This window comes from Phocoena sinus, chromosome 9 (genome assembly GCF_008692025.1).
Source record: "Phocoena sinus isolate mPhoSin1 chromosome 9, mPhoSin1.pri, whole genome shotgun sequence".
NCBI lineage: Eukaryota > Metazoa > Chordata > Mammalia > Artiodactyla > Phocoenidae > Phocoena > Phocoena sinus.
Genome location: NC_045771.1, coordinates 37,740,432 through 37,762,850, shown reverse-complemented (window position 1 = coordinate 37,762,850; position 22,419 = coordinate 37,740,432). Strand labels below are relative to the sequence as shown.

Sequence of the window (22,419 nt, the reverse complement as noted above, 5' to 3'; positions counted from 1 at the left end):
AAATTTATTGTCATTCAGAGCCTCAATTCAGAGTTCTAGAAATTTTGAGCTGCTACAATTCCAAACTCTGAAAGGTTAGCTCATTGCTAGAATAGCATGTATTATTGGAACAATGTTAGATTATAAAATTTGTCATTCAGTAATAATGAAACACACAAAAGAAAGATGATTTTTCAGACAGACACCAATTTACAGAATTAGTTGTAACCTTATTCAATGCCAAAGTGTCAATTACTCTCTATAGATTTCTCTATTGATTTAGACATTTGGTTTCAAATGTTGTCATTGGTAAATTGGCCTTCTTCATTCGTTCACTTAAAAGGACAGTGATAAGCTAAAAATCAAGGTGCTTCTTTTTTCATCACTCACCTAGGTTCTGCCACATGCTGAAAATTTCACAACCCATCGTTACCCGCATGTCACCATACCTGAAATAGAACAAAAATCAAACCTGTTCAAAAGATTCCAGAACAAAGAAGTTATCTGTGTCTCTTTAGGACATAATCTATCATTCTGAATTAAAAGGCAATATGTTTGTAATTGAAGATGTTTAATGCAGGTGACTTTTCATTGAGGTATAACTGATATAACATCATATTGGTTTTAGGTGTCTAATGTAACAATTTGAATATCTGTATATATTGCAAAATGGTCACCACAATAAGTCCAGTTAATATGCATCACCATAACTAGTTACAAATTTTTTTCTTTTGATGAAAACTTTCAAGATTCACTCTCCTAGCTACTTTCAAATATGCAATACAGTATTATTAACTATAGTCACCATGCTGTATCCATGCTGTACCCACCATCCCCATGACTTATTTTTATAACTGGAACTTTGTACAATGTACATGTCTTGATGCCTCTAATTCAAATCCTCATGTAAATCCTTTTGTAAAACAGATTTGTCTCATAATTTTTCGCTTCTATGGTAATTTTGAATCCTGAAAGATTGAGGACAAAAATGTTTAAATAAGTTCAAAATAGTGAAATTTCCAGAAAGGACTGCTTGTTGTCCTCTTGGTCAATGTCTCTCCACTATGATTTCTAGTTATGGAGATCCGATTTATGAATCACTTGAACTAAAATACTCTTTAAAAGGCACCACATTTTATTTGCCTCATATTCTTACCCGATTATACACTGGTACTTACTTTTCTAACACCTTTTTCTTTTTGGAAGGTGTAAACATCTCTAACTGCAGACACAACTGGTTTATAAAAATGACTGCAAGGTAAAAGTAGGAATCCCAGATCTAAAACGAGAATGAGATATTTAAATACTATGGGGTTACAAAAATATTTACAGGTGAAGTGACATGATACCTTGGATTTGCTTCAAAAGTGGTAAGTGAATGGGGGGTATAGTTGCAATAAGATTGGCCATGAGTTGGTAATAGTTGAAGCTGGGTATGGGTACACGAGGGATTCATCATACTATACTCTTTACTTTTATATATGTGTGAAATTTTCTATAACAAAGAAGTAAACTAACTAAATAAATACTATCTATTTTTGTATTGCTTCAATGTTGTATCCCAAGTTTCATGAGCTCTCTGGTACATGCTAAATGGCAGATGTTTTGTTTCTCTTATAACATGTCTGCGTGTCTCCAAGGAGGCTGAGGTATAAGTTGGATTACTTTACTCCTGTGTGATTTCATTTCTGGAACCCCTTTTCATGTAGAACTGAAAAAAAAGATACGTACACTCTTTTGGATATGCTAATTGCTTTAAATTCAGAGAGTATATAAAAATTCCGTACCAAGACAAATCTTCTAAGTTCTCTTATACTAAAAACAGCATCAGAAAGAGATCAGAATAAAATTCCCAAAAATAAACCTAACCAAAAACATGGAGGACATCATGGAAGGAAACTACTTTTCTACTGACACCATGTAAAATTAAAGATAAATAGGAGAAATATTATAAAGAGTTAATATCTTTTATACATAAAGAGTTCTCACAAATAAAAAAGAATATAACACTCCAAGCAAAATAATGAACAAAAATCAAGAACATATTCTTTACAAAATATGAATTTTAGTCAATAATTATTCAATACTACTAGTTAATAACTAATGAATAATTAATAACATAACTAGTAAGAAATGTAAATTAAAGCAAAAAAAATTGTTCCCTTTATCAAATTGCCCCCCTAAATTGTCTCTTCTAGTGTTGGCGTACATATAGGCAATCAAATATAATTGGTACAGTCTTTAACAATATTTTCACTTACAAATATTTATCCAAAGAAATAGCTAGGAATATATGCCAACTTTTATTTTGTAAGAATACACATAAAAAGAGTAATTTATAAGAATAAAACAGTAGAAACAACTTGAATATTACAAAGTAGCACTGTGATTATGAAATTTTGATACTTTATTGTAAAGTATAAAGACATATTATGGAACCATTAAAATTTCATTGGTTTCTATTGTACTTTTTGTATTTCCTAGTTACCTGATAAGGACATTTTATTAAATGTTTAATATAAAAGAGGTTATTTTTAAAAGAATAAGAAACAAAGATGTAAAAAACATCAAACACCACTAAGAAGGGAAACCAGGATAGGCACTGCCCATTTTTATTTATCATTTCCCATTTTAAAAATGGTGTATCGAGAATTCTTAGAGACCCAGGCATATCACATTACACTGCAGACTTACACAGAGATCTGTCTTAAAGAATCTTACTAATCTTTCATTTTTTATTTCTTTTCACTAATTCATTCTAAAAAATGGGAAGAAGTAAAGGAACTAAAGGGTTTACTTTGTAAATACATTCTTCACATAAACTCTATTTTAAAAGATGTCTTAAAAACATTATGCTCTAAGTTCTTTTTGTCATGCATGCATAGGGATCAAAAAGAATAAGAATTAAAATTTACAGTAACAATAAAGAAATTTCTCTCCTCTTAAGCACTATGATTTCCACCAGGTTGATAAACATATTTATAGACCTAACTTGTTCAAAAATATAATGAAAAACTCTTCTAACATTATTCATAAACTAATAGGGCCCAAGATTAACCTGAGGTAGACAGAATAACTTTCTCTACTACTAAGAGAAAGAAAATACGTGAGGTAATTTCCTGAGGGACAATGTGAAACCTTTTAGCCCAGGTAGGATAGTCATCTAAATGGATACTCACCTTATAATCAAAGTTTTCATTTAAGAAGTTCTTACGAAGTGCATCTGACAGGTACAGAACCGTTGTAATAATAACGCTAGTGATAAAAGAGAATACATTTTAAGTTGGAAACATCACGTTAGTGAAAATCATTTATCAGGCAAGAATAAAGTAACTAAGAAGAAAACCTTCAGTAAGCCTGTGGAACTATACTAGATAATTCATATTTGAAATAAAAAAGAGAACAGATGCCCAGGAAAAAACAAGAAGGAAAAGAAATCCATCACTGATATGCAGAAAAATCTATGAATTCATATGACTTAGAATTATATTAATATCTTCATGTTTTGTAATTTGTAAATTTCCAAAGCAAAAATGATTTAATAAACCTATAATATTCTATATTTTATTAACATGGAAGAAAGTCAGACTTTTAAAAAATACAGAAAAAGAGATGGAGCCCAAAGATGAAATGGATAAAATGACAGACCATATTGAGTATTTATTAGACATCTTCTCCTGCTCTCTCCCGTTTAAGGTGTTAGGGGGCATGTAAGAGCTTTGGAAGTCAGATTCCTTCTCTCATGGTGACAAGATTGCCACTAAAGAAACCATTACAGACTGTGAAATTGTCTATAACCCAGTACTTAGCTATGTGAAACTGACAGTGAGTGTTACAGCAATATAGAGAATGGGGCATCTCTGAACTGGAGAAATTAGGGAAAGCCTGTCAGAGGGGGCATATATAGTCATATGTATTTTGTTAGGGAGATTAAAAAAGGAAGATTTGGTGAGTATTCTTGGTTAACTCTTGAGTTATCCATTTTGTTCAAAATCTGCTCCTTTTTACAGCTAAAAGAGTATATATTCAAAATTGAATGTATTTCCAATTGGTTCATTTAATGTTAGATATAGCATTATATTGAAACAAGATAGGTCACTCCCCAAACCACCCAAAACCAAGCACCAACGTATAAATGATTGATATTTAAAACCTCTTTGGCCTTTTTTAAGATGCACGCATAAGTAAGTGCTTGTGATGTGATGAGACCCCAGCTCTCATTACAGGATTTGTAACTGAAGGATATAGCTGTCTGACCCTATAGGTAAAACAACATGAAACAAAACAAAACACCCCCACCAACCTCACACCTCGGTTGTCCTACTGGTAAAATATAGATTAGAAGAGTATTTACTAATTACAAGAATATTTATAGTCTTTGAAGAACTTAAATGTTCATTATTGTAATCTGCTGGAAAACTCACTATTATAGTCTCCTTGTGGGGCAGGAGAGTAAGATTAGCGAGGTTAAGGAGTTGGATGGTTGAATGTGGAAGCTCAAGGTAAGAAGAGGAAAGAGAAGAAAATCACCATTTTCATGGGCATTTGCTCTACCATGAGCAAGCACTGTGTTACATACATGTGCCTTTTATATGTCATCTACATCTTTCAGTGAATTATCCTACGAAAATTAACTATAAGTAAAGCCTATGAGATTGAGAAGTCCTGTGGTTTCTCCTCCCCTCTCGAATGGCAGATATCAACAGCGAATTTCCTATCAGAGACAAATCACCTGCAAGTAACAGGTGTGTAAAGTGGCAATTGTCCAGACACTGGTGAAATCAATAATGGTAACTGATTAAGTCTCCCAAGTAGTTAATTCAAATCTTACTATATGAAACTAAAGCTTACTTGTCAGAAAATGAAATGCTATCAGGCAAGGAAGGGACTCTTTGCCCAGCATGTAGTAGATTGTGGGGCTTCTAAGTTTATTTATTTATTTTTTTAAATTAAAAAAAAATTATTTTATATTGGAGCCTAGTTGATTAAAAATGTTGTGTTAGCTTCTAAGTTTAAAAAAGAAAAATTTGCATCCTTAACAAATGTTCTTTGACATCCAATGGAGAAACACACACAGTCCCACTACACCTGAGTTTTACATCAAAAACCACCTTCTGGCCCACAACTCTAGCTTGGATTGTTGTTCAGAAACAATAACCTCTAGTGTTAGTGAAACATGACATATCTGGGACTTGGGTTATTGGGCCCAATGCTCCGGAAAGGAGCCACCAAACTCAATCTTCCAAGTGAGACAGATTATTCCATGGCAAAGATTACTCACTTGTTATTTATATGCTGGGTCCCAAACACATATACAAAATCCATGGCTTCGGGCTTCCCTGGTGGCGCAGTGGTTGAGAGTCCGCCTGCCGATGCAGGGGACGCGGGTTTGTGCCCCGGTCCGGGAAGATCCCACATGCCGCAGAGCAGCTGGGCCCGTGAGCCATGGCCGCTGAGCCTGCGCGTCCGGAGCCTGTGCTCCGCAACGGGAGAGGCCACAGCAGTGAGAGGCCCGCGTACCGCAAAAAGAAAAAAAAAAAAAAAAAAATCCACGGCTTCTTGAACTGTGCTTTCTGGTAAACAATATGGAGCCTCTCTGGCTTTATGAAGAACCCATGAGTCTCATCACTTGGGAGCTTTAAAAACACAGATGTCAGGATCACACCCCCAGAGATTTAATAACTGGGCTGGGGTGCGACCTGGACATCAGGATTGGTAAAGCTCCCCGAAGAGTCTATGTACACCCAAAACTGAGAAACACTGCTCTAGACTTTTAAAAGTTAGACAAACTTTCCCGGGTACCTGGTAATCTAGTTACGATGCAGATTATGATCCAGCAGGCCTGGGAGAGCGCCTGAGGTTCTGCATTCCTAACAAGCTCCAGGAGATGTTAATGCTGTTGATTCACAATCCACCCTTTGAAAAGCAAGGCTCTAGAGAGGTAGGTCTGAGTCAGAAGCACATTCCAAACAACACTGCTTCACATTCTCCTGCCTTCTAGAATTTTAGGCTGATGACTACTGTGGTTCTTTAAAGGGTCTTGCATCCTTGCTCTGGATTGAACACCTCACCCTCTTATCTTATCAAGGCTACTTTATCATCAGGCACAAGAGGTACAGGGTACAGGGCCTTTGGAAAATATTGAGCCCTGAAAAAGTGTTATGGAATCAAAAACTAAAACTGCAAAATAAAAACTAAAAAAAACGTTCATAACATGTCCACAGAATGCAACATTATCATTTTCATTAATTGTCTAATTTAATATTCATACAACTTCTTTTATATTGAAAAAACTAGAGGTTACTTTTTATAACTTAACAAGAATTCCTAAGTAAACAGAAGTGCTGAGAAATCACAGGTAATTGGAATTAAATGATTTACTCCATAGGCCAATAATTTAAAAAGCAAACTGTAGAGATTGCTTTTCATTCTGGCATGTGGCATGTGGGTCTATTTAATGTTTGATATGATGAAGGGTAAGACCTCCAAAAATAAGACTCCTCAGGGCTAGAAAGATCTTAAAATGACTCTACTTCAATTGCTTTTCATTTATGCTCATAACATTCAGCCCAAGTCACAGAGGCAGCTCCCAAAGCTTTTTATGTCTCAGCACTAAGACAGTTTCCTGGCACACAGGTCTCCAAGCCAGCTAAAGGCATATATACATTATTACTCCTTCACTGTAGTGGATACCTGTAGCGTTTAAGGATTTTTCTTTACTTGTTCTAATTTATCCAAAACCGTGTGGCTCCTTGGGTTTTATTCTTTTACTCATGACTCAGTTTCTGAATATAGGAACATTTTAAATCTCAGCGCTCCAACTCAACAGCTAAGAAAGGCTTTGCAATCTTTTACTACAAACGGTCAAAATACTGATGTCTGCTACAGAAATGCAGGCATAAGGATCACTTTTGACAGCCCTAATCTATGGAACAGCATGATAAATGTATACATAAAAGAGAAAGTGGTGCACAAGAAATCAAAGCTTTCTTCAAGTTTTCCAGTTGCCACTTCATTCCTGGCATTTAGAAAGTATTTTTTAAGCAACGCTATCCCTCCTATAGAAACCTCATCTCCTATAAATTGTCCTTTTGAAAACTACTCCAACCTGATAATTTGCTGAAGCAAAAGCCCATCTCCATAAATTATAAATGGATTGAGAGGAGCACCTTTTGGATAAACTGGGCATCAACAAGGCTGATGTTTGTGCACTGAAAAGCTATGGAGATCTAAATTTGGAGTACGACAATTTCCCTACAACCTGACAGGTTAAGAGGGCAGAAGAAATCACCACAAAGACATTTAGGGCAGATAAAAATCCTGGACAGCCATCAGGGAAACTGAGCTGAGCTAGTGGTCCTCAAATGTCAGTACATGAGCAACACCTGAAGGTTACATAAGACTTTAGGGCCTCACCAGTGCCTATGGCTTGGTGAGATCACACCGGGGCCCAGCCAGGTGATTCTGATGCACGTGACAGTTCATTCTGAGGTCTGGTGTTACAGATGGAAGAGAAGACAAACAAGGGTTGGAACTTGGAAAGCAATGACATTTGGGGAATTTGTCCTTGTTAAACACTGCATCATCAAGGGCCTAGCCCAGTGTTTGTTGAATGACTATAGCCTCAAACCTGTATTTAAATGTATGCTTTGTGATAATTACTTGCTGTACTAGATAATTCTAAAATGTAAAGCTTGTAGAACTTTTTATACTTTTCTATAGATATTTTGAAGAAGAGACTGAAATTAAGACAGGCAAAGCTGATGGAGAAAGGCACTCCAAGTGGAGAGCACAGAATCCGCCAAAATGGGGAAGAAGGAAAAGGATCAGTAATTTTGCTTTCGGTGAAGGAAGCATGCAGTGCGGGTGAGGTAAAAAGAAAGAACAAGAATTGAAATGGAAGAATTTTTTAAAATTCCTTGACCTCCTCCTCTGGGCAGTATTGGCAAAAAATCACTCATGTCACAAAAGCCTCAGTTTTTCTGACCTATTAGGCTTAAACCTTAATGTATTCTTGCCTTTCCTCATGTATTCATTCTCTCTACCAGCTCCTCACAACTCACCTGGAGATGCAGTGTGCAGGCAATTCTTGTGTAAATATTTGCTATAACTATCAAAGTTTTTGGTACATTCATCTCAGTAATATATAGTTTTGATAAAAATCACTATCTTTCCTCCTGGACAGTAAAAGTGTTTAAAGATAATTACCCTAATAGAAAAACACCACCATCAACAAAAAACAATAGTACAATGGGTGTTCAACAGATCAGCTACTCTAACATAAAACTTTTCATGGTCAGTGTCACATACTCTGTCTTCCTTCCTGTTACTATGGAAAAAGTATCAATGCTCCTAGCTAAGGCCAAGCTTCCTTGTGTGCACTAGATCAGTGCTACTCTGAGTGTGGTGAGCTTCCTTCACTGAGAAGTCTCACCACAAAAAACAACGTCAGATGAACTAAACTGCATGCTTACACAGTTGATTTAGTTTCCAGTGCAAGTCGATGGTGGACAGGTGCCACCCTTTAGGAAAGCTGACAGACAGGCACAATGAGAAATACTTGCTCTCATCCCTACTTGCCTATCCAAGGACACCGTTCCTTCACTTGGGCCTGATTTCTTTAGCACCATCAATATTTCTCTTTTCTGTGCCCTTCCTATCAGTAAACCAACATGCATAATATTCCATATTTAGAAATGAATCCTAGTACTCATATCTCCTTCCAGATATAGCCCCATTTCTCTGCTCCCTTTTACAGCAAAATCTTCTAAAGAGCTGATAATTATTGCTTTCACTTTCTCAATTCCCATCTGTTCGCAAATTCACTCTAATAAGACTTTCATCTCCAACACTCCATGAAACAGCACTTGTCAAGGTCACCAATATCTACACCGCACTGCCAAATCCCAGGGATAATTGTCAGTCTTCATCCTCCAACCTCCCAGCAGCTCTTGATACTCCTTCCTTCATGAAATATTTTCCTCATACGGTACTATACCCTTCTGGTTCGCATCTTTCATCACAGGCTACTCCTTTTCAGTCTCTGTTGCTGGTTGCCTCTCAACATTCTGGCCTTTGAATGGTTGGCATGTTCCAGGGCCCAGGCTTAAGTAGTCTTCTCTTTTCAATCTATACTTTCTTCTAGGGTGCTCTCATTCAGTTTGATGGCTTCAAATACTACCCAACGCTAATGACCCTCAAATGTATGTCTCTAGCCTTGACTTCTTCTCTGAGCTCCATACAAGCATGTCCAGCTTCTTCTCCTACATCTCCACTTGGGTATCTAGGAGCATCTCAAACTTCTGTTCAATACAGGATTCCTCACCTCTCCCACCCCTAACGCTACTCCTCTCTCAGCATCTTCCATCTAAGTGAAAGGCACCATCATTTGTCCTTCTGTTCAGGCCAAAATTCTAAGAGCTATCTTCAAATTTTTTTCTCTCTTGCCCACAGCCAGTCATCTGCAAGTCTTATCATCTCTGTCTTCAGAATTGATCTTCTCACTACCTTCACTGCAATCCACCTATTGAAGCCATCATCATCTCTTACCTGGACTGCTGTATTAAGCTCCTAACTGGTCCTTCCTGGTTTCTCCCTTGTCTCTCTACCCCCTAATATCTGGACCCTGTCTTCTTCCAACCTCATTTGTACTTGTTCCTTCCCTCCTGACATTTCTGCCCCACAGTCTTTCAGCTCCTTGAATGTGCCATCTTCACTCTGACCACAGGGCCTTTGTATATGCTATTCCTGCTGATAAGAACAGTCTTCCTTTGCTATCTGCCTGTTAACTCCTGCTTTAGATTTCAGCTCAAGTTTCACTCCTTCAAAAAAACTCCTCCTATCCTAGTCCAGAACAAAGTTCCTTTCATAACCCCTCTCATAGAACTGTGCTTTTTATCTCTATGACATTTATTTTTACACGTTAGACACTGGAAAATATGTACTGAATGAATAGGTCAGTGAATGAATAGATGACCTTCCCTAAGAATCTCTGATTCAATAAATCACTTATTTGCTACACAGATCTCATTTGAAAGCTAAACTGGTGAAGGCAGTAATCAGCTAAACAATTCAGTGTTTGGTGGGAAAAAAACACACACAAAAAAGTATATGTTTGAAGCCAAATGCACACAAGATAAACAAAATAAGGGCCTGAAATTTCAGCTGCAGGGCCAGGGAGTTTTTACTCTTCTCTGTAAGTAAGTCTGTTACAAGATTTATCTCCTTGAAAATATGTATAAAGCTGTAACTTTATTTTTGTACTGTATTTTGCAATGTGTATGGAAGGGGGTGGAGAGAAGCTTGTCTCAAAGTGTCCTGTATTTTTGGTACTTAATTTTCATCTCCCTTATGTTCTCTTTCTCAGGTTGAGCAGTTGTCCTCATCCTACCAAGAAATTACAGTGGATAGGCACAATAGAGCTTTGCAAGCAGGCAGAAGTCAAGTTTCTTATCCTTGTGAAATTTAGCCTGGACGCACTTACTACGTTACACAATGTGAGACATTCAGGTAGAAATAAACAAAAGACCATACTAATCGCCAGGTGTCTGTAGTCACAGCTTTCGGCAGGACTTCACATAAAGCCGAGAAGCTACAGGATTTGGGACAGCACAGTTGATGGAAGAAAGTTAAGGGCATTTAACTGACTTGAAAACACAGGAAGAAAGGACCAGCACATAAAATAACATATTTTGCGGGATGAGCTATTCAGTTGAGTTCAAGTGTAGGGCAATGGTGACTTCTCGGCCAGTTACTATAAATTTGACACGTATTAAGCAAACAAGTGGGTTGTAAAAGTGGGAGTCCAGGTTGAAATGCCTCTTTGAGGGGCCCTTATCAAATATTTGTCTAAGAGAGTTAGTATCATGGAAGAAAAGGTGGTCAACTTCAGGGACCTAGATCTAGCTTCTGCAACTTGCTTCTATATAGTTTAACAAAGTAAAAACTTTTTCCTTCTGGTGTGTGCTCTTTAACATATTTAAAATATCTTTAACATCTTTCAGAAATTTATTTTTCTACCAATATTATTGAGGTTAATTGTTTTTTACAGATAAGGCACAAATAGCTAAAGGCTTATCTCTGAACTACATTGCATTTATAGCACAAGAAAGATCCCACAGGCTTTCATAATTTGAATGGGAAATGGCTATGGCAGTTAAATGAGGAGAGGAGAGGGAAACTGAACAGCAAAGAGCAGGTGGTCTGTTCCAACTTGGCAGGTGCTTTACCAGGCCCTGGGGTCCTGTCTGTGAATCAGGTTGGATCTGCCACAGCCCGTCATCGCCAGTGGAAAAGTAGTGCCAGATTCCTATCGGCACTGACTTGGGTGGCAATGGAATGATGTTATTGCATTCAGCAAACGCTTATGGCCTTTTTTCTTGGGTTTGCTATGGGACTAATCTTCTGGTTAAATGCATTACACAGAGCTCATCTCTAACAAAATCATGTTCCTATTTGGTTAACATTATAGATGAAAATCTTGAACACCATATGTTTACTTGAAAACAGAATCTAGACTTCCAAGTCTTCTACCCACTCATGTGACAATAAAGTCTTCCTAAAGGGAGTAGAGATTTTTAGGTGGGGCAGAGCGTGATGGCATCTCATATCAAAAGCCACATGGTTGCCATGGTTTTCAGAAGCTCAAGCACCGCCTTTGTACAAAAGGAACAAAATGTTAAATTTACTTTCAGTTTGAATTTCTGCCACTGAAAATTCTTTTTTTCTTTTTAATAACAGCTGCTGGTTTTCTTTCAATTTAATTAATTAATTAACTTATTGGCTATGTTGGGTCTCGGATGCTGCACGTGGGCTTTCTCTAGTTGCAGCGAGAGGGGGTACTCTTCATTGCGGTGCGCGGGCTTCTCATTGCGGTGGATTCTGTTGTTGTGGAGCACAGGCTCTAGGTGTGCGGGCTTCAGTAGTTGTGGCTCGCGGGCTCTAGAGCACAGGCTCAGCAGTTGTGGCTTGCGGGCTCTAGAGCGCAGGCTCGGTAGTTGTGGAGCACAGGCTTAGTTGCTCCGCAGCATGTGGGATCTTCCCGGAACAGGGCTCGAACCCTTGTCCCCTGCATTGGCAGGCGGATTCTTAACCACTGCACCACCAGGGAAGTCCCCCACTGAAAATTCTAATTCAACTCAAAATATCCCTCTGCACACAGGGCAGGCAGAATGGCCAAATGATGATGCTGTATGATGATGATGTCAGCAGCCTGGACCCCTTCCCATGTGGCTCCCTGGAGCACTCCATAGCCCTTGCCAGGTACCCGGAATATTTGCTCTTTGGTAATAAGGCCAGATACATGACCAATGGCTCCCACTTAAATCTGTAGCATCTGGACATCCAGATGAAGAGATATTTGATTCTACTCACAGATATCAAGCTAAATATGCTAAACTCTAAAGAGAGCTATTTCAGGAGTCTCAATTAGTCTTCAAAATGGAAAAGCTGTTTCTGTACTTATGTAAAATATAATATGCCATATTATACTGTTTGTTACTTCACCAAGTTTTTAACACAGCATTTTAACACCTCCCCATTTATAAATGTATACTGCAGCAGAAGCCATATTAGGCATATCTAATCAAAATCAAACCCGATTTTCCTGAGGCTGTTACCACCATCATATCTGGGCATCTGGGGAGGACATACAGCGTCCTTGGCCTATGAATAGATACCTGGAGAATCTAACCTTCACCCTAAGCATGGGAGTGCTGGGGATGGGAGAAAAGGAAGAAGGAGAGGCAGGCATATGTGGGCTTGAAGGAAAGAATGCTTATGAAATAGGATAAACTACAAGTGTGGAGATCAGGCCACTTTCCTAAAAAAACTTCATCTTCATTTTGTATCCTGAGATACTAGAGGCAAGAAGGGTGACAGCAGATAAATCCATGACACTGTGCCCTCCAGGAACAGCTCCTGCCATTCTGACCATCCCCTACTCTCCTTTCCTGACTCCTATTCATCCAAGTATTGACCTCAGATCATTCTACCTCCCCCGCCCCCCGATATGCTTAATACAAGCTAATCTAATCAACTCTCAGAGATTCACTTTTACATCAATAACTTCCCATATGTCTGTATCTAGTTCTGAACTTCCTTCAGAGCACTATTTCAGCCTTCTGCTGGTCACATTTCTCAGGTGTGTAACAGGATCTTCAGTCTTCATGTGTCCCACTGAAGGGTCATATCTTATTCCCAGTGCTCAGTACATGGGAGATGCTTAATGGATTCTGCTGAGTTAAAATGAATTAAGAAAGATCAGAAACGACTCAAGTGTCCAGCAACAGGGCTGGTTAAATAAACTATGATACGTCTAGTTAATAGAATATTATACAGCTACAAAAGAAAAAGAAACCATAAATGAATGAGGAGCTTTCTATGTGTTGATTTGGAAAGACTGCCAGGATTTAAGTGAAAGAGAGATGTGCAAGGGAGTTTATCTATTGTGCTACCTGCTAGGCCCTGCATAAAGGAACAATGGAAGGACATGTAAGAAACTAATAAAAGTAGTTACTTCAGGCTGGGGGTAGGTGATAAATAAGGTAATGGGAGGGGGACTTCTCAAGGCATACTCTGTTATACTGTTTGATTTTGAACTATGTTAATATATTGCCTATTTAAAACAAATAGTAATCATCAAAAAAAAAAAACAAAAAATAAACAAGCAAAAAACCAAAAAATGAGTGAGAAATTAATTCAGAGGCAAAGAAAAAGAACTCCAGGATTTGGAGGTTTCAAACTTGAGATCAAAGTGAAAAGACTGTTTTGCAGTCTCCTCTCCCCCTAAGCAATGAGCTGCAATTATTATCAGTGTAAATGTCTTACTTGTTAGCCACCAAGCGCATGACAGTCCAGTCCTTTGGGAACATCTCTGGGCGTATCAATATTCGGAACACAGTAAAGATCTGCAGCAGGAAATCCTTGGATAAGGAGGAAAGAGACAATTTTACTGAGTTATTATAACTGTCAACACACACACACACACACACACACACACAGTGCTGTTGTTACCATTTCCAAAGCAATTACAGAGAAGGGAGCCCTATTTCAATAGTTTACCCAGGAGAGGGAATCATTGCCCTTCCCATTCTTAGCACCCAGCTGGTTTGCTACCCTTCCCAAATGTTCCTTCTTCCTTCTCTTTCTCATGCACAGTGGAAATGACTTTTGGTTTTTCTTCACAAGCTCCAAAAATGTAGATTTTAGAAATAAAATGGAAAACTAGTTAACAGAAGATTAGCAGGGAAATGTATTTTCTTTCTTCTATTACAGTGTCCTAAACTTCAGAACTTTTCAACTCAAGAGAACTGTAAATGGTCCTGGTTCGATTTTGTTTTCCTTTAAGTGGGTGTCAAAATTTAGAAATGTTTTGCTTAAGATGATTTCATGTTCATTAAAAAGCATCTTAAGCAAAAATCCCATATTTCTTAGAGGGCATTCTGAAGATGCAGTATTAATGGGATGCATGCAGGTTTATAGAATCTGAGGGTCCTATGCAGAATAAATAGAAATAATGGATGTGCGCTAAGCTGAGCCCAGTGACAAGTCCTTAGAAGCTAAGAGAGTGTCAAGGTATTCTTCACAGAGATGCCATACCAGGGGGAGTGGTATTTACGGAGATGTTATCTTTAAAGAGATCACCTGGAAACACTCTTGACAAGAAGCTGTTGTCAGGCATGGAAATATTTCTTAAAACGTTACAAGAGATAGGTTCAAAGTGCTGGAGCACATTATATTTAACAAGGAATCAAGAAGATAACACACCGCAGGTAATGAATGAAATGGAGCTTGCCCTACTCAAAAAGAGATTGGCTCAATCTAGCTATCATTTAGATTTATTAACTAGAAAACTTAATAATTTTTTTTGTAACTTAAGTACTGCTAGGAAAATATATTTAACAATCTGATTGAAGGCAACAGTATGGTTTTGCTTAGAAAAAACACCCCAAACACATGAGTTTTATTTACCAAACCCAACAATACATAACAATACATAATGTCAAGCACGTAAGCTGCTTGAACGTAAGATTACAATTGTCACTCATACCATTAGAAGACAGAAAGATAGAATCTAGAAAACTAAGAAACAGGTGGGAGCTGTGTGTGTGCGTTTACATATTCTAACAGCTTTGATCAAACCCATAAATATTTTGACAAGAATTTATTTTAGCTTCTTTGGCTTCAGCACACATACGTTGATGTGTGGTATGTGCCATGTGGAAACATGCCCAATAGGTCATCTTTCTTTAAATGGCCAGACAGATCCTCCCTGTGTTGTCAGAATCACCAGTTTCCCAAACGTATTCTACTACGGGTCAGATAATTTTGGAAAACACCTCCCACTCTAGCCCTCCTTTGGGATAGGACGTCATTAGCTCACTAAAACTGTGAGAAGCCCTTTTTAATGCATTTCTAAAACTTATTCCAAACGGTTTTCCGGTTTATTCTTTTGAGTTTCCCAGACATGAATACATATAATCCCTGAGAAAAATGATGTTTGCATTGTACCTTTCTTTTTTTTTTTTTTTCTTTGCAGTATGCGGGCCTCTCACCGTTGTGGCCTCTCCCGTTGCAGAGCACACGCTCCAGATGCACAGGCTCAGGGGCCATGGCTCACGGGCCTAGCCACTCCGCGGCATGTGGGATCTTCCCAGACCGGGGCACGAACCCGTGTCCCCTGCATCGGCAGGCGGACTCTCAACCACTGCGCCACCAGGGAAGCCCTGCATTGTACCTTTCTAAGTGTTACAGCTCACTTTAGTTTCCTGTCTTGTTGCATTTGCTTAGATAGATATTAAAGAAAAAATCATGAAGGTGGTGAGTTGCTTGTTTTTTCACAGTCTACAAGTACTTAGGAATAGTTTAAATAAATTCTAAAATACTGATGTTTCATCTTTTCTCCTCCAATCTTTTAACGGAATTGGAAATTGTAGGCAGCACCCTTTGCGGGGGGAAATAGGAGAGTGTGATGTCCATTGCACTGAGAAAAAAATTGGCTGAAAAATTGGCGGCAGGAAGCAAGATATCTATCTTCTGGGCTAGCAACTTGGCTCATTCTTTTGTAGTGCAGGGGACAAAGGTGACGTTATTCCAGGTATAGGAGCAGAGACAGACAACCTGTTTCTGTACCGTCTCATTTTTTTATTCCCACTTATCTCACAAAATATAATAAAAGGCGTGCCAGCATGGGACCTTGTGCCAATGCTTATGTATTGACATCAACCTTTATTTCCCTGAAGAAAACTTTTCAGTGTCTCAAGTAGGTTTCTAAACTTTATCTACCTTTACAGAACCAAGGACATTCATTTGTAGAAACCTTACAATGAAAATAAAAGAACATTATACTGAGAATCAGGAAATCTAGATTGTAATCCTGCCTCGGTCATTAACTGGCTCAGTGACCTTGTTAATTTATTTAACCTCTCTGGAACTCAGCTCTGAGGCTTTATAATGCAGGGGCTTTAAGGTCCCTTGTAGTTAGAGAAGATTAAAAATAATTAATATGATCACGTATCTATTCATACAGTATGCAAACATGTTTCTTATTTCTCAACTGTAGGCTAATGTTTTAGCAGATGGTAACACAAACACCTTCCACTGTGGTACTTACATGTAATTTAGTTCAGCAAGTATTTCTTGTCAGCTGCCATGCGACAGGTTACATTTCAAACTCAGTTCCAATGTTTTAAAGCACTAAGACCTGAACGCTAGATTCAGCATCCCCTCCCCCAATACAATGGTATTTCCTTGTCTGTTCTGAGTGCTTTTCAGCTCTGATTATTTCACTAAACAAGAGCTTCTGCATAGATACGTGAAATTATTTTGCACACATAACGATAACTAAATAACAGATTTTTTTATAATCTAGAAAAAGAACACTGCTGTAATAATACTCCTGTTTGGACAGCACACAGAAATAAGTGTTTCTCATATGCCATCATTTCAAAATTGGCTGCCTGGGAGCAGTTTCTTTTCTGTTTGTTTACTTCAAATAGTACAACATGGTTACTTCACTGTATTCCCGGTAATTATTCAAATAAGGGTTCAAAATAAAAAAAGACAAACAGGGAGGTGTTACTTTACAGAAACACTTTTTCTGCAGTGTAAAAGGTTCAAGTAAGAACGTTCATATGAAAACCTTCAAAAACAATAAAAAGTCTCACATTCAAATAGAAAAGAAAGCCGGAGCAGTTGTTATGATGTTACATTATCATTAACACTTACTCATTTATAAATATCGGGTCCTTTAATATGTGCCGGGCACTGTGTAAGATGCTGGGGACACCTAGTGGGGTAAAATATACTCTTTCATTTATTCATGCAATAATATTTACGGAGTGCCTGCAACATGCCACACCAGAGTTAAGTTAGTTGAATGTGACTTTTGCCTTCCTGGAGCTCAGAGTTTTGTGAGAGAGACGAATGCTAATCTATTTACGCACATGGTACAAACTAGGATACATCTGAGGGCCAGGTATTCCACACAGAGGGAAGGGCACCTCCAAGCCTCAGACTCAAGACAGAGGTTGCCCAGGCTGCAAAGGGGAGTGGCAAAAAATGGGGCTGGTAGGTAAGTAGGGATAAATAAAAGATGGATAGGGACTTCCCTGGCCGTCCAGTGGTTAAGACTCACGCATTCCAATGCAGGGGGCGGGGGTTCGATACCTGGGTGGGGAACTAAGATCCCATATGCCTTGCGGCACGGCCAAAAATTAAAAAAAAAAATTAAAAAAAAAAGATGGATAGATAAATAGAAAGATAATGATAAATAGGGACCAATCAAAGGTAAATAAATAAATACAAGGTAAATAAATCTCATACCTTTTCCCTGGTAAGCAGTTTGGAAATTTATCCTGAGGGCGATGTGGAGACACTGAGGGGCTTTATGCAGACATGTAAGAGGATCAAATTCTGGTTTTACAAAGATTTTCTGACTACAATATATAACACATTGTTTTGTGTTTACATGTACTATAGTATCAGAATAGCACAGATAGAAATCAGGTGTATGAAACAGAACTGGGGAGGCACAGAAGGAGGCCTTTTGAGATCATGAAACTTGAGTTAAGAGATTTGGGAAAAAAGCATCATGAAGTACGTAGACAGCCTGGGACACTGTCTCCTTATGTCAAGAGCAATGAATGGGACAGAGCCTTCTAGATACACATTTCCTTTACTTATGATTTAGACTATAGTCAATCTTATTTTAAAATTTTGCCACAAATTTCAAATGTGTAACACCCTTGATGCAAGGTCTGAATTCAATTAAAGACTGTTAATCATCATTATCACATTGAAACTAATATCCTTAAAATTGACTATTTAAGTACATCATGCAAAAATAACTCTCAAATCATCCTCAATCCTCAAGAACTATAGAACTATTTTTCTGTAATAAAATAAAGACCATAAGTTGAAATAACTGTATGGAAAAAGATGGCTTCTGAAGCAGGCAGACATTTATTATGACGGTTGATTCATTCAACAAAGATTTAATGTTCCAGGCTCTGTGCTTAGGACACAAAGACAGAGCCCCTACTCTCAGAGAGCCCATAGTCATCAAGAACACAAGGAAACAACAAATAATAACATGCATTGTTGCACATGCTGTCACAGAGGGGGACTGTAGTCTACGAAGGCTTCATTTAAAAAAAGTGATATCTGGGCCGGATTTTACTGCAGGAGCTGAAATCAGGGAAGGGATTAACGGGGTACAAATTAGGCAATGGAAGTGAGGTGTGGTGGAATAGGCATTTCAGGTAGACAAAAAAAAAAAAAAGATCCAGAGGAATTAAAAATTATCTATATGGTTTGTTAGGAATATACAAGTAATCGTAGTAATCTTAAGTGACTGGAATGAAAGGTATTTGGAAAGGGATGGAGGACAATGAGGATGGAAGGTAGACTGAAGATAAGGAAGACTTGATGAAAAGACTGGACTTTGTCCTGCAGTTAATGTAAAGTCCTCAGAGTTTTAATGTTGGCTTGAGACTTGATCAGATATGATTGTTGAAAGCTAGTGGGCCAGTATAAGGGAGACAATGAAAGGTAATAATAATGCTGTACATAACTTCCAGAACATGTACACTGTCAGGCTTAGAGCAAGATCACCACAGTTCTATATGAAAAGTCACAATCAACAAAAAACAGGAGTCTTACTGCTCTCTATATACATAAAATGCCAGGGATATGGCCCCAGTAGAAGGTAGGTGTATAATAAAACATTACTGACTACAGAAGAAGGAAAAAAAAACCCTAGTCACTGCTTAGTTTTTGCTTTTGTTCACTTCTAAAATAATGGCATGTTCTAGAGAAGGAAGGAAACAATGCAGAGGACCAGCGCTCAGGTCCGCGCTCCTACACACTTCAGGTGACGCTGTGACTCACAAGTACTTGAGGACCAAGGAGGAGAAATGGCCTACTGTTCACAATGCTGAAAGCCACTCCAACGGTAACCCTGGAGACACCCAGGTTCTCCAAGCAAGAATGAAGTTTAAAACTGCACTAGGCTTAGCAGATACTTGAGAATTACAGACTTTCAACTTTCATTTTGATTTAGAGACCCATGGGGAAATGCTAGGCCAAATCTCTCTTTGAATTGATAAGAAGAGAAAAAAAGCAGTGATGCTAGGAATAAAGAACCAAAATAAGATTAATTTGAAAATCTCAATATATAATTTGTCAGTATCAATTAAGAGTAAAATGTATATATCCCATGATCCAACAGTTCTACTTCCAGAAATTCATGCTACAGCAATAAGGGCACAAATCCATAGAGATATATGTATCAAGATGTACACCACAGGATCCTTTCTAATGGCAAAAATCAGAAACATCCTGAATGCCCACTAAAAGGGAAATAATTATGGATCATCATATAATGAGATTCAGAAGAATGAATAATGTACTGGGCTATATAATGTCCATGGTATATTACTGTGTGAAAAGACGTGCAACCAGTATGATTCCATTAAAAAATGCGCGTGAGCATACAGCATAGAAAATAGTCTATGAGGATACACCCCTATGTGTTAACAGCAACTATCTCTGGGGAACAGAATCATGTGCGTGGAGGAAAAGAGGACATACGCTTTATTACTTTAAACCAATAGGGTTATGTGGGATTTTTAGTGTCTAATCCCAATAACAGTTATCATTTTTCATTAATATCACTCTATTAAGTTGTACCTTTCCTTACTGATCATTCCCTTATTTACTCAGTTTCTAACCTAAATGTAGATACAAAAAATCCCCCCCCCAATCCCAAACTCTCCCTCTGCCAATTTAGCCTTTTTAGACGTCCTCACTTCATGAACAGAACTACCTCATTACTTTTAAAGAGCTGACGAAGGAAATGTTATACAATTTGATAGCAAAGATCTTCGTTTAGGGAAGTTTACTGAAGTGTAGGCAAAAGCTGAGTTTAGCTGCCTGAGCAAAGAACTGAGACGTTAATAGAATTCCTAGCCCTCGCAATTACTTGGGAATGATGATAGTATCAGTCTTCATCGCAGGGGGTAGTGAAATGAGACGCTGCAAGAAAAGAGTTTAGCGCTGCATCTGCCTCATGGCTGAGGGAGTGGGGCTGGGGAGGTACTACGTAACCGTTAGCCATTATCACTCTTGTTGCTTATACATATCACACTCATTTACAACTTATGATTTAGATGCCCCGATAACACTAAGGCATTAACAGAGATCGTTTTATTAGTCTTGATATTCCCAACATCTAGCCAAGGTGCTCAACAAATGTTTACTGAGTCAAGCAACTGACATAATAAAATAATAATAGTGCTTACCTCATGGGGTTCTTTTCAGGATTAAATGAGTTAATATTAATCAGCCTCTTAGAACAGTACCTTACGTGTACTAAGTTCTATATAAATGTTTGCTGTTTGAGGTCGTCAGTTCCTTTACCACAATACCCAAATCCCACAGTCCTCTAAGATTTTTGGTTTTATAATACATTTGGCAGCAAAACCTTACCCAAACTACTCATAGTCTTTATTTATCCCAACTAGAGCGAATATTTTATTTGGCTGCAGAAATACTGAGATGTTTGATTATACAGTTGACCCTTGAGCAACATGGGTTTGGACTGTGCAGGTTCACTTATACAAAGATGTTTTTCAATAGTAAATGCTATAGTACTACACAATCTGCAGTTGGTTGAATCCGTGGATGCAGAGCCATGGATGTGGAGGAAACATGGATAGAGAGGAACCACGTGTACAGAGGGCTGACGCTAGGCTATGTGTGGATTTTCAACTACACATAGTTCAAGGCTCAGCTGTAGTTGCTACCCCCAATTCTACTGGAGGTGCTATATGATACTATACAGTATATGTGCCATATTATCTTTCTGAAATCTCAAAAATTCTGATTTCTGAAATACATTTGGTAGAAGGACTTCAGACAAGGGACTAGAGATCAGTGCTATCATCTTTAGAAAATCTTGTAACATAGATTTCAGTAGCATAAATACGGATACTTGACTTTGAAGAAAATTGAGAACAGGAAAACTTTACTTGTTAAAAGGTGGTATCTGAACTTTTAAAATACAGATTAAAACCAGCTGACTAATTAGCCTTTAGTAAAATAAATGCCCTCCAGTCTGCCTTCACTCCAGTTATCCCCCCTTCCATTCTTACACTGGGGAAGGTGTCCTTCCTCCCAGTCAGTCCTTCCTCCCAGTCAAGGCTAATTAGGTCCCTCCTGCTGCTTTCTTAGAGACCTCCCCCTGTGAGTTAGGACCTCTTTTATCTTCAATATCTCCCTCTCCACCAGCTCTGATCATTTTTATTTAAATATGTTTAAGTCTCCTCCATGATAAATATTCCTCTGACATCCCAAGTTCTCCTTCAGTAGACACCTTATACTCCTCTTCTTGAAACACTGTCTACATCCACTATATCTTTTTCTTTTTTTTTTTTAATCCCTCAGTCCATGACATCTTGGCTTCTACCCTCACCAATGCATTGAAAATGCTCAAGTTCACCAAACATTTGATAATTCAATAGCGCAACCAGATAGGTCTTTCTTAACACAAATGTGATCATGTCTGTCCCTTCTTAAAACCCTCCATAGTTTTCCAATGTCCTCAAAATAAAGTCTATGCACATTCACAGAGCCTTATGTCTTACATCTCTCTTCCTCACACTGTATAGTCGGTCTATCAATCTACGAATGTTGCCTGAATGCCTACAGCATGCTAGGCAAGTTCTGGAATCTGAGGATACAGCAGTGAACCAGCCATCGTTTCAGACATCAAGAAGTTTATAACCTAGTAGCTAGGAGTTGGGGATACACGTAAACAAATAAACAAAAATATTCCAGATTCTAATAACCGTTATAAAGGTGGAATGGCAGCTGTGGTATGTCAGTTAGGATATTCAGGTGATGTTTTAGTTGAGAGATCTGAATGTCTCAGCCAAAGAT

At 38.2% G+C, this 22,419-nt stretch overlaps 1 protein-coding gene across 1 annotated transcript in view; it reads right to left on the bottom strand.

Moving 5' to 3' along the window:
- Positions 1–22,419, bottom strand: part of DOCK4 (dedicator of cytokinesis 4) — a 501,134-nt gene that overhangs the window by 68,819 nt on the left and 409,896 nt on the right. The window contains 4 exon segments of the mRNA XM_032643431.1: positions 370–428; positions 1,158–1,258; positions 3,159–3,234; positions 13,807–13,901. Coding sequence (XP_032499322.1) covers positions 370–428; positions 1,158–1,258; positions 3,159–3,234; positions 13,807–13,901 — 331 coding nt within the window.